The sequence below is a fragment of the Dendrobium catenatum genome, unplaced genomic scaffold, assembly GCF_001605985.2.
Source record: "Dendrobium catenatum unplaced genomic scaffold, ASM160598v2 fragScaff_scaffold_128, whole genome shotgun sequence".
Taxonomy (NCBI): domain Eukaryota; kingdom Viridiplantae; phylum Streptophyta; class Magnoliopsida; order Asparagales; family Orchidaceae; genus Dendrobium; species Dendrobium catenatum.
The window spans coordinates 19405-33055 of NW_021318590.1; the positions used below are offsets into that span (position 1 = coordinate 19405).

Genomic DNA, 13651 nt, shown 5'->3' on the forward strand with positions numbered 1-13651 from the left:
AAATTGACAACAGTAATTTTTTTCCTACGCGGTTTATACTAACGGTTAACAAAACCACCAAAAAACTGCTGGTAGTTTTCAAAACCGCCAGAAACTTTATACTAACCGCCATAAAAAACTACCGGTAATTGACAATTTTCATGTAGTGTCAGCAGCCCGCTAGGCTTGCCCGTTTTCCTGCGATCATATGGAGATGAAAATCAGAAGAAGAAAGAGCAAGAGTCGACACATGAATCACAAGGCAGCGAGGACATGGAGGACAATTAGTGATGTTATTTGTTTGATGATCTTTTTGGTGTATTGTGAACATCTAACTGTTAGTTTCATATATTATGTTTATTGTATAAAATATGTATTTCTTTTTGTTTTAAATATTAGTTATTGGTTATTGTGGACTTTGGATTATGCAAATATGATTTGTTGATTGTGTTTTGATATTGAATGCTATGTTGATTTTAGACTTCATTTATGTGGATTGATTATAGTGGCGTGTTGCCTTTATGTGTTATATATGTTTTAAATTCTGTGCAGGTTTGTGAAAATTGGTGTAATAGAGGGGGGCTGTCAAATTTTTTTGAAAATGCTACATGTTTCCGTCAGCTAACCAGCGGTTTGGCAGTTGAAAACATCGATGCTGGACAGCTTATTTTAACTGGCAGAATTTTAATATAGCCGTCGGTAAATACCGGCAATTAATTGGCGACTGACCTACCGACAAAATCGATGTTTGAAATGGCCGGTACACCACCAGTAGTTACCAGCAGTCGTCGGTGCTAGGACTGTCAAAAATTACAAGCGGTGTTAGCCGCCGAAAAATTTAACCGCCGGAAATTGACCACCGCAATTTGTTTCCTACGCGGTTTATACAGGCGGTTAACAAAACTGTTAGAAAACTGCTGGTAGTTTTCAAAATCGTTGAAAACTTTATGCTAACCGCTAGAAAAAATTGCCGGTAATTGACAATTTTCCTATAGTGTCAGCAGCCTGCTAGACTTGCCCGTTTGCCTGCCAACGCGCTATTTTAACTGGCAGAATTTTAATATAGCCGTCGGTAAATACCGGCAATTAACTGGCGACTGACCTGCTGACAAAATTGATGTTTGAGATGGTTGGTACGCCACTGGTAATTAACTAGCAATCGTCGGCGCTAGGACTGTCAAAAATTACAGGCTGTGTTGGCCACCGAAAAATTTAGCTGCTGGAAATTAACCACCGCAATTTATTTTCCTATGCAGTTTATACCGACGGTTAACAAAACTGTCAGAAAACTGCTGGTAGTTTTCAAAACCACCGAAAACTTTATGCTAACCGCCGGAAAAAACTGCCGGTAATTGACAATTTTCCTATAGTGTTAGCAGCCCGCTAGACTTGCCCGTTTAATATTAAACGATTTTATATTTAAATAAGATAAGTACATAAATAAATTAACAAAAATTAAAATAATAAATAATTAAAGAAAAAGTTATTAGTATTAGTATTAAATTTGTTAATAAAATAAGTTAAAGATATTAATAATATTATTAATATTAAAGTTATTAATAGAATAATAATTTAAACTTATTAATATTAATATTAAAGTTATTAATAAATAATTAAACTAATTATTACTTTAACAACTAAATTTTAATTATTTAAATTATATTAAAGTTATTAAATTAATAATTAATTAAAAAAAAGCTATGAAATTATTAATTAATGAAATTACAAATTATTAAAATCAATTGGAAACAAATCCACCAGGAAGCTGTCGGAAGTCCGTGGAAACAGTTACATAACTTGCATTATTATTCTTAATATATATTTAATCTCAACAGGTTAATCCTCCAATGTTCCAAATAATTTGAAATTACATTAATTAATCATTGATGAATAGTTTTAACAAAGTAAATATCATTACAATAAAATTAAATTAATTTGGTATCTTTAAGAATAACTTCAAAGGCATTGATCATCATCCACTGATAATTTATAATGTGATTGAAAGATAAATATTATAAATTAAATTTAATTACATCAATAAATCAAATCTTTCCTCCTTTCTCATTGAAATGAAACTTTTACCCACTAGTTTTTTTCTTGAATGAATTTCCTGCCTAATGAAAATCAGATACTGCTGCTTTCCTCTGCGTTCATTTGAATCATATATTTCTTTCTTATATTTAAATTATGGAAGAATTTTGCACAATAAATTAGCAAAGTTGAAAACCTACCTCCTTCCTCTCAGCACGGTTTCCTCTCGACACTGAGCTTCTCAAACTTTTTGTTTTCACTGGAGTAAGTGAAACGAAGATCTCTCCCATAAGGAGTTGTTACTTTTCACTCCCACACGTTTCCATTCACTCGATCATACGATCCAACTCGCGCTGGCTTGCTCACGCACGCACGTTGTCCGCTCGACTTGCCCATCAACAGTCTTGTTTGCCTGTCTAATTTAGTTAGGGGCCAATTCAATTGAACTAGCCAAATTAGTTCTTACAGTATATAAATATAAAGATTAAAATAATTTTGCCTCTCATAGAATGTGAATCTACCATGTAAGTAAGCACTCACTTATATGATAGCCGCTAATTGTTTGAAGGCAACTAGTGGCTATCACATAAGTGGGCAGACTACTTGCATGATTGACCCAATCACCCTCACAGAGGACAAAGTACTCTTTAAAATTTGTTGATGATATGAATGGAGATCCTTCACACATGCAATCATTGAAGAGAGGTTTTAAAGTTATTTGTATACAATGTTAATGATGTTTAGTCATATGCACACAATTTTCCGACCATTTATTTCCGAGCATTTATCCTACTGCGTGAGATCAACTATATGAATCCTTTCATCAAATTCCGAGTCTTCTGTTACACCGAGATGAAGTCACCAAGCTATCAAAAATTTTAAAATGGGACACCATTGAGAGCTCATCCCATCACCACCACAATTAATATTTATAAAAAGCTCAAGATAGTTTCTAGATTATTTAGATATGACTAATTTAATCCAAGAGAATCACATTTTTATAATTTAATTTCTATACTATATAAAATTGATCTCAAATGATCTCCGAGAGACAAAATTGAGATTAATTTTATCTAATTGAAGGATTGAGATTTAATTAGAGAAATGTAATACTCTGAGATTAAATTAATCAGGAGATTAATGGATTAATTCACCTCACATGCAAAAGACCTTGTTCAAATAAAATGAACAAATAAAACAGAATGCCATCTGAAGCATACTTAGGCTTCTTTTGGGACAGCTTTCTTAATGCTTCTTAAAAAGTTTGTACTAGAAAACTGCTTTAAGAAGTGGTAAAAATCATCCCAAACAAAATCTTAGACTTCGTTTGGGACGGCTTTCTAGTATAAAATTTTTAATATTTTGTGCTAAAAAATTATTTTAAGAAGCAGTTCGTCCCAAATGAATGAAATCTTGTTAATTAGAAAACTGAACAGTGTGTAAAATGTGAATTTAAAATGCATAATCGCAGACAAGAAGTAAGTTTCAAGAGTATAACATGTTTCAAAATAACACCCAGTTCATTTACCAAAAAACCAATTCCTCTACGCTGCCAACCCAAATGTTTCTACATATTGGTTCTCAAAAAGCAATGTGGAAATAAGATGAGTTCAGCTCCTGAATAGATTTTGATTTGTTTTCAACAGCAAGCTCACGAATGAAATTTGTCAATCAGAACTATTCGTTTGTCAATCACAGCTCTTAGACTAATTATCTCATGCTTGAAAGCCTACATGATTTTAGAACAGTATGGCCTCATAAGCAAGAACTGCTTGTTACTTTGAGGGATGGATCCTGTTCCAGAAGAGATGCAAACCTGTACTGATTAGGCCTGCAAGCCCGGTTCACGGATTTCAAGTGTAGTTCTTGACAAGGTTGCTTCCAGTTCGTTCAATTCATCAATGTCGAGGTCGTCATCATCATCCTCGGCGAGAATTTCATTCTTATCGACAGGTTTTGAAGTGCTCGGTTCGCCAGTTTTAGTCATTTTAACCTGCAGCTTTGTAATTTGGAAACGATCTTAAAAGATTGTATGACTTTGACGGAAAATTATTAGGTGCGGAGACTGTAGAGGTACGTCACGACTCCAATAAAATGCTGACAAATTGAGTGGATACATTCGATTTATTTTTTACTTTATATATTTAATGTGTCTGCGGGACTTTAAGCCAAGCACATCAAAAGCCCAAAGTGCAAGTAAAACACAGTAAAAAAAGCACAACAAAAAAGTAGTCAAAACGCAAGTAAAGCACGGTAAAAAAGCGCAACAAAAGAGCAGTCAAGGTGCAACTAAAGTGCAGGTAAAACACACAAAAAAACGCAACTAAAGTGCACTGCACGTGTCAAATTTTAAGTGGGTGTCCGGACGTATCTCTACGTCCGGTCTCCGCACATAATAATTTTCCATGACTTGACACAGTATAAAAAGTATAGTCCAAAGAAAGATTGGGCCAATCTTCACTATACTTCTACGAAACACATGAAAAAAGCATTGAATCTTTTGTTGTTGTAGATCAGAGAGTGAAGCAATGGAAAACAAGATATCTTGATAATTATAACGAGGAACAGATTAATAAGACAGTTGCAAATGATTGAATAGTCTCGAGATCACGAAAAGGAAGTAATATTAAACTTTAAAAGCAAACGAAAAAAAACAAAATGATATAAGAATGATATCTTACCTTCTCTTCACTATCTGATTCTTCCCTTTGGTATTTCTCATATGCCTCTGCATCATCCACAAACAGACTAGCATCTGAAAGAAAGAGCTCACGACCACTAAGAAGAAAACCATTTTATTAGAACATCATCATTATGCACTGCAAGATCAATCTTCCAATGTAGAGAAGAACTATTGCAAATAATCTACCTCATGCGATCATTTTTCGCTCTCTCAGCTTGATTTGCAGCAAGAGCAGCTTCCTTTTCAGCCATCTTCTTATCCTTCCATTGTTGAAACAGCTCAGGCGTCATGGGAGTGGAAGAAGAGAGTTTTCCACGCTTTTAAAATACAAGCAACGCTGATTAGCAAGTTCAAGGAAATAATATTTCAAAGAGAAAATACCTCAAGATGGCTTTTGGAGGACCATGGACAGAAAATTAACGTGCAAAACATGATGGGTTTGTATTTCACAAACAAGGCTAAGCAAGACAACTACCGAGAAGGATAAACAAAAAAGATATGCACTAACGCATGCATGGGAGCACAGGAACATAGAAAAAAAAACATTCAAAATAACAGAAATGTGTAGTACCTGGTCCTCAATCTCATCTTCAATTGGTTTTTTGTCTGCTTCCTCCTCTAACAAGGCCTTCATTTGAGATTTCAAAACATATCCAGGAGGAAGAGCATGCCTGTAATGGCAGTCTTTGCCGCCATTGGGGCAGGACCAGAACCAACCATACTGTTTTTTCTCTACCGCCTCGAGGAAAAACTTGCAAACCTGAATAGAAACACTTCGCTAAGAAGCCTCCCGCTGGTGTATGGATCTAAATTACAAACATTTCTTATTAAGTGTTTTTTTGGTTCAATGTTGTTTAGATATTATTGTTATCTAGAAAAAAATGTTAGAGATGACATCTTTCATAAAGAGTTCGTTTAGTAACCTCAAACTTTACGGCTAATGATATTTAGAAAATATCAATGTTAGAGAGAAAATCAAGCCAAACTCCTAATATCCATAAATAATATAATATTACGTCAAGGAAAACATTAAAACAAATAGCCCCTAAAACAGGAAGCAAATATGGGCACAAATCTGTTAACGAGACAATGTGGGGTGAAATTTGGACTTTAGAAAGTGTATGAGTAAGCTTATGCAGTGCTCTCTACAATAATGCAAACATAAAAAGACATGGAATGTGAAAGGATGCGCAGGTTCTCAGTAAAAACTTGTTAGAGCAATAATTGCAATCAGAAAAAAAATTAACCAATGCTGCAAAAATTGCAAAAAGAGAACAATATTTGCTTATTCTATCCTTGACAAGTTCGTAGAAGAATTTAGGATAGTCTTATTTTTGTTTTACAAGCATACAGAAATGCAAAACTAGGGGTTGATATCAGTCAGATGGTCAAAAACTAAGTGGTACAATGATCCAATCACTAATCATTTTGATATGCTCCTAACAAAAACGGTTTCAAACAATATTTCATATTGCAATCCCAAAGACTGATGAAAATTTACTATGATAGAGATTGCAGGAAAATATACTATTCTTCTATATCATGAGAGAATATAAGAAAATGTCAGAAAAAAAAAAACTATAGATTTAATATTTTGAATGCATTAGAAGACATGGAATTTCTAATTTTACATGGTTTTGTAACAAAAAATTAGTTTAATAAGCATAGAAGTTAAGATAACCATATGGTAGCATAAGATTAAGATTCATATCCTTAATCATGATCCAAGAAATTTAGAAAATGCAGGAATTTAGTTAGAATCTACTGAGTATATGCCATGGAATCCATAACGAACTAAACAGAACTGTGTATTTTTTTTTAATTTTTTTTCATCAACGAATACTTATAAAAGAAACGACCTATAGCATCTATAGCTAGTTTCAGACATCAAATGTGTGTTCATATTAATTTCAAAAAATAAAAAAAAGGGTGTTCACATTGGAATAATCAAAATTCCTTCAACAATAGCTGCAAATCATAAAACCGATAAAATTTAAATGTCTGATATTTTTATGATGTTTTATGTTAGAATACAGACCCATAATCAATATTACATGATTTCCGAGCTAAATGAATCCTAGAAGTTAAGCAGTTATACTTCTTTGACGAAAAAGTGGACATTGTTGCAAGGAAAGATAAAGCTGCACAAAAGTAAATAAACTATACTGATTTTCATTCCACTAGGTCTTGCAAGCTATATGTTGTCACATTGGCCTGTAGCTATTAACCATTCCTGAGTTATTGCTGTGACTCACCCGGTGACAATACCTCTGGTCGCCTATTTCTTCGGCTATTAGCGTGATCAGTGCTTTTATGGTATCAAAAGCAAGTTCTTATGGTTAATTCTATCATTCTGATGTGCAGGATTGTGATTCTAAAGCATGTTCTATCACCATGTCTAAGTTCATGTTTCCCCAATTAAGGCTTCGTTCGGGACGGCTTTTTATTGCTTCTCCCAAACGAAGCCTAAATCTTTGTTTTTTTTCTCTTTCCATACAACCGATGATCCTCTTTATACCAAGTTTCCTTGCATTTGATGTTGTTTTACTGTACATGGCACAGTAAAAAAAAATTAATATGAACAATAAATCTACTATCCATGTGAATAGTAACATTACCATTCACATGATAGTAAAACCATCATTCCCTTCCCTCCCGTTATTGTCAACCATTCTATGCCCTATATTTCCAACAAACTCCATTTAAATTAAAATGAACAGCAAATCAATATCCACAAAATAACCAACCAACCAAAAACTTCAATTTTGAAGAAAAACAGTAGTTGATGCAAGACTACAAAGCTTTTAAATGAATGCGTTAAAAACTTGCATGAGTTTGAAAAGAACAAGAACAATTAAGACTATTATCTATTTAAACAAAAAGAGAAAATGTAAGAGCGGTCATTAAGTTTAGGCCAAATTACATAATAAGAGTTTGGATTATCAAAACAACAAACAACTTCAACAACATGCGAATTAAGTAGTTTTCAACAAAAATCCCTAATCTAATAATAAGATATCAACATAAAAAGCACACTCATTCCTACTTTTACTAAGTAGCAGCAGAAGGCGAAGTACGGCTCTTTGTGACTTGTCACCACCTGCAAGATCAATGGATTAGGAAAGTAAATGAAAAGGAGAAGTTCACCCTTGGGAAGATTCGGAAACGATTTGCCACTGGGTGTTGGCAAGCTGCTCATCAATGGCCTCCGATAGCGTGAAGACGATGCGTTCCACGTATTCTTCAATGGAACGATCAACTTCCGGATTGAAATCAAAGAAGGTGGAGTGGAGAATGTTGACGTTGCCTTGTTCGTCATAAGAGAATCCGTAGTCAAGCTCCGGATCGGCCATTCATTGACTTTGAAAGAATGGTGTGTAGATGATGATCAATGTGATTCCTTGCGAACTCCACTAGAGAGAAATAAGTTTCTCGCAAATTTTTGAAGTGGAGGGGAGGAAGGGATGCCGGCCAATGAAGGAGGGAGGGGGAATTAACTTTGGTTCAGATTTTGTGGAGGGAAAGTATTTCAAACATCACCTTAATTAATCCCTTGATTGAGAATAATTAAAGAAGAGAAAGAGAGGGAGGGGTGGCGGCAAGAGAGGGGTTTGGAGATTTATTTCCAAAGCTAAATATAAGTTTTTGGAAAGTATTAAGAAGGTGGAGCTCTTGGAAATTTCGGCCAAAGAGAGGTGGGGAAAATAGGAATTATTTCCAAGAGAGAGCTTAGTGGTTTTGGAAACAAATACCAAAGGATTCCATAGGGGGGCCAGCGGCTTCAAGGGGTTAGGAGGGGATTGTGGGGGGAGAGATTTGGATTTCTTATTTGGGCTTTAGGGATTAGGAAAGATTTAATTAAATCCAAATTAATTTGAAATTCAAATAAGATTTAATTTAGTAACTTTCCTCAATAGGTTTCTTAAATTAGGAACGAATTTTCAAATTCAAATTATTTTGAAAATTGAAATTAGACCTTCCTAAATTAAGAGTGAACACTTATGGAAATTATTCAAGAAGGGGTTTGAATTGTGGAGGGAAGATGGGAGAGGTGTGGCCAGCGGCTAGGTTGGGGGGCTTGTGGGGATTTCGGTGGGGGGTGGTGATGGGATGTAACCGGCGGGTGGTGTGGGGGGATTAGGTGGCCGGCGGCTTAGGAGTTTGGAGAGACTATATGTCGGCTAGGTGAAGAGTGGAAAAGGAAAATATATAAAGAAGAAGAACCACGACCCGATCGTCTCCAAGGTTGGTGGGTGATCCAAATTCCCTCTCCTAGGGATCTCTCTCTCCAAGCATTCTTAAGATTTCACAAAGAACTCAAGCAATGACAAAAATTTTATCATTCAATCATTAAGCATGAAAAGAGAACAAGAGGGCTATATATAGCCTCGTATAAATGACTCAAAATAAAAAGACGACAATACCCTCTAAGCTTAAACACAACCTCCCTTAAGGGGTAAAAGCGGAAAAACAAATACAACATAAAATAATAAAAGACAAATATATAATACGATTCAGAAGTACATCGACTCAATCATGGCCGTAGATCGAGGGTCACATCTATGATAAACTTTCCAAGCTCCGATGTCCACATCAGTAGTCCACCTACATTCAGATTTGATTCTACTACTACTTAAACAAATCTCCACCTCATAAATTCCAAATTCCTCAACCAACTAAAGTGCATTGCAACAACTAGGCAAGCAGGTTGCTTCTTTTTTATCTTATTCAAATTAAGAGAGATGTCAATTTGGTTCTACCCATATAAATTAAGGTGGTAAGGTTTCCATTCAAATTTAAAAAGTCAGACTACCCACCTAGAACTTTCGATTCCCAAGGCCATCTCTTTCTACTCCAAGGGTCAAACCAGCGCAATATAATACTTGCACCAATACAGAAATTGCATTCATTTGCAAAAATTTTGTATTAGTGGTAAAAACATATCTCATTTTATTCAATATCTCAGTGGGAAAGGGGGCATTGACCTGAAATTTGCCTCAAATCTAAAAGTGCACTTACATTCAAAGCTAAACTTCCTAAACCTTATCAAACAACCTTAGCGCAAAACTCGTATCATAATAATTGTTCTTGTGAACAGCAAAATCATCACTCGCATGAGTGGTGAACTATGAGAACTCGCAAAAATAAATGGGGAAAATGAAAACTAAAAAAAAAAAAAACACCCATGACTTTCGACAAGGCATAAGCCTCCATCTTTAACAAGTCCTAAAATCAAATCCTACTCTACCATAAACATCACAGGAAGAATAGCTATTTCTGGTGGACCATGGCTCGTTGGAATCACCGCTGAAAAGTTTGCCGATTTAAGTGGAATTCCGGCAGAAATCCTCCCTTCCTCCGCCATTTCACGCGAAATAACATTCAAAACTCCATTTTTACGTGAAATGCAGTCGTAGCCCACCCCTAGGGCTTGATTGTCACCGTTCATCGTTCTCAGAAAGATTCGAGCCTCTGTTCTCGGACGCATTCTCCTTTGTCTCCTCCATTGTTGGTTGCAGTCAAGCCTCCGTTTACTTGTCGTAAGCACATTTATTTGCCTTATCCTTAAACTCTTATTTCTTATGCATTGATTAGGCAGAGCAACTATGAGATTGATTTTATCAAAGATATTAAAACACAATTTCCTTGCCATTTCCATTTTTGGTTTGACCATATAAAATGGGTTCGTTGTCATTTTTTTAGATTATTCTCTCTTTCTACCACTGCATTGTGAATTTACATCCAATCTATTTGTTAAATAGTACTATATAAATTGTTTTTAAGGCTATATATATGATAAGATTGTTTCCACTACAAATAGTAAATTCCAAGGACATATTTTTCACTAATGGATATAAATTTGTTTGTGATGCCAAATGGATTACTTTGCATGAAACAAAAGCTTATGCCCAAATTTGCTAGATTAATATCATAACCTCAATTTGTTAGAGTTGCATCTCTTAAAGTCAAACAAATTAATGCAAGATTTAGTCGTTTTCCTTGTCCAACGCTTCATGAAACTCTTGCAATTTTTTTATCTATTTATTTACTTATAATTTACATTCTATATTATTTCCATGTTATTGCAAACATTTTTATCTAGTGCAAAATAGAGATGCAAGAGTATATCCATAATATGGTATTACCGAAGTTAAGTGAGGTAGGAGATAGGCAAAGTATGACCCATTTTTCATAGCTGGCCAGGAGAGTCAAGTGTACTTTGCCAGCTACCTAGGTAAAGTGCGGGCTAAGCAAAATTGACTTTTAGTAATTAAGACAAAATCCAGAGGCATTACTGAAAGGAGTATAACAATACAAGCAGCACATCAACATGAATGTATGTCAAAGAACTTGCTAATGATGTTGACGATCATGTCGTATCAAATGAGAGTGAGTTACAGTTAGAGGATATTGACATTAATAGTGAGGATGAAGTAGCTAATGAGGAGGTGGCATGGTAAGATGGAAGTCAATCGAGTAATGAGTAGTAGTGGAACGGTGAATATATTTTCATATTGTTAGATTTCTACATTCATATTTTTATAATGCTTTTTTTTTTCTTTTTTTAATATCTCTACTTATATGCATTTTTTACAGCATTTCCTATATTTAGTTATTTTAAGTACTTACTTTTTTCTTATTTTGCATATGGCTTTTGGTGATGTGCCCACTTGCAAGTCAATCATGAATATATTTGGTAGGCGAAAGAATGTAAGTAGTGGCCCATCTAATAGGGTCAAACCATCTGAGGGGACCTCCTCATCACATCCTGCCGCCCAGACCCAGCCGAGTCCGACCGTGCCTACACCTACATCTACCAGCCCTCAATTTCATACCCTATATCCTCAATTTCATTCCCTATATCCTCAATTTTAGTGACACAGATATAACAGTTATATTTATCTTATATTTTTTAGAAAGAATAAGTCATACAAGATTTCGAGAGAGCCAAACAGTAGCTGATGAGGAATCCTCTGCGGGATCAATGATTATTCCGACTATATTATGTGGTCATGGGCAAAAGCCGAAATGTAGAAGGGCAGAGTTTATGGATTAAGCCTGCAGGATTATGCATTCAAGGGACAATCTTTAGTTCATCAAGCTTCTTAGCTAGCATCCAGGAGAGGTTAGTTAGCAAATAGGTGGCTCCCCTGACAGTTGAACTAAAGCAAATGCGAAATCCACAAGCCGATATGCAAATGTAGTAAAGCAAGATATTGGAGGAGATGCACATAATCAGGGAGCAGTTCCATCAAACATAACCCGCAGGGACCGAAGAGTGTGAGTCAACAGAAGATAATTAGAGCCTGGATGCTTGTAGTTTTTTTGTTGGTTTTTTGTAATGTTTAAGAACTGATGTATTTTGACTAAGGTTTGTACAGTATGGTGCTTGGTCAACATATAATGCATTTTGAATAATATTTTTTTTGGGAATGTTCAACTATTTTATTAATTGAGTTCATTTATGTGATTGATACATTCTTTGTGGGTTATTGTAGGATAATTAACATGACAAAGTATTTTTTTCTAAGCCATAGGTTCTCGGTGGATTTTTTTGCCGAAAACTCGATACCATCGTTTTTTGGTAGAATTTTTTGCCAGAATTACGGGTGGATTATCGGTGGAATTTCCTGCGGAATCTTAGCCCAACATCTGCCAATGCGAATCGTCGAAAACCTATTTTGGACACCGCCAAAAATCAGTCGATAAAATCTATGACGGAAAAAATTATGACGCTAATTTTTTCCAACGCGTGTTTTGCCAACGGAATTATTTCCAGCAGATTTTCTTCTTTTTCCAACGAATAATTCTGCCAGAAAAACCGTGAATTCCTCTAGTGAAATGCTCACTGATGTTATCTCTATACCATGTCATCCTCTCACTCTTTGGAAGTCTCATCCAACTATTAGTTCAATTAGCTAGAAATCTACACACACATATATAAACTTGACCAATAATTACACATTTAATAATTACATATAGATCACTTGACTAAGAAATGGTCACTCACAACTCAAATTGAACTTGGTTGAAGTCAAAATTCATACACTCAATTTTGAGTTTATGTAAAAGCTCACTAACTTCAACTCAATATCAACCCTGCCAATGATGTTTACTCTAAAAGTATAATAATTATCACTCTCCAAACTAAAGAGTTCTACAACTAGGAGAATTGAAACAACAACAACAACATCAAGCATTTATCTTACTAAACTCAAAATTTTATAACTAGGAGGCATTCAGAAAAGCTCGCTTGTAGTGAAGGTAACTATCTTTTTCCTTTCCACGTGCTTCTTTATTCTCCTTTCACTCCTCACTCAACTTAGAGCCACCATTATTCCCTATTTCTCATGGACAAACCGATCCTCCTCTACTTCACTGAATCACTCAACACCTGCTCGATATCCCACACCATCGCTTCTCAAACCGACTCCAACAGCCACACTTTAGTGAATTCCTGGAAATGAGCAGTGAGGCAACATGAATGACCAGCTAAAAGGACCAATCGACACAGTAAGGGAGCTCCTCATTCGGTGGCGGTGGTGGTTTGTATGCATCATTGTTTCATTGCTTCAAGGTATACCTTTCCACTTCAAAGCAAAGCAATATTTGTGATCAGGTTGATTTGGCCACTCAGTGTGGAAACTTGGAGCCGCAATGTTTATCTTTTGGGGGACTTTATGATGAGGACATCGTTAGCATTTTCGACGCCGGAGATCAATGGTTACGAGCATGAGTTGTATTTTCATTATTTTATGTAGTAGTTTATTTTTATTTTATGTTTTTCCGTTTTTGCCCTTATGGGTATTTGGTCGCTATTGTAGCCCAAGGGGCATTTTAGTCTTTTGCTTTTTATTTGTCATTGTGAGGCCTATTTATATGGCCCTTCTCTTGTAATAAATAGTTTTTGATGAATGAAAATTATTTGCCACTTATGATCTCTTTGTGAGTTCACCC

At 35.3% G+C, this 13651-nt stretch overlaps 1 protein-coding gene across 2 annotated transcripts in view; it reads right to left on the reverse strand.

Annotated features, from left to right (window-relative positions):
* Nucleotides 1-3489: 3489 nt before the first annotated feature.
* LOC110107827 (zinc finger CCCH domain-containing protein 21) overlaps nt 3490-13651 on the reverse strand; it is a 30949-nt gene continuing 20787 nt past the window's right edge. Inside the window, exons 5-8 of one of the 2 annotated variants that reach the window (XM_020838226.2) lie at nt 5265-5453; nt 4880-5010; nt 4692-4788; nt 3490-4009 (exon numbers count right to left, since the gene is read on the reverse strand). In XM_020838226.2, coding sequence (XP_020693885.1) covers nt 3836-4009; nt 4692-4788; nt 4880-5010; nt 5265-5453 — 591 coding nt within the window. In that variant the 3' untranslated portion in view covers nt 3490-3835. The remainder of the gene's footprint in view (nt 4010-4691; nt 4789-4879; nt 5011-5264; nt 5454-13651) is intronic. The other variant, XM_020838227.2, reaches the window with a different exon arrangement.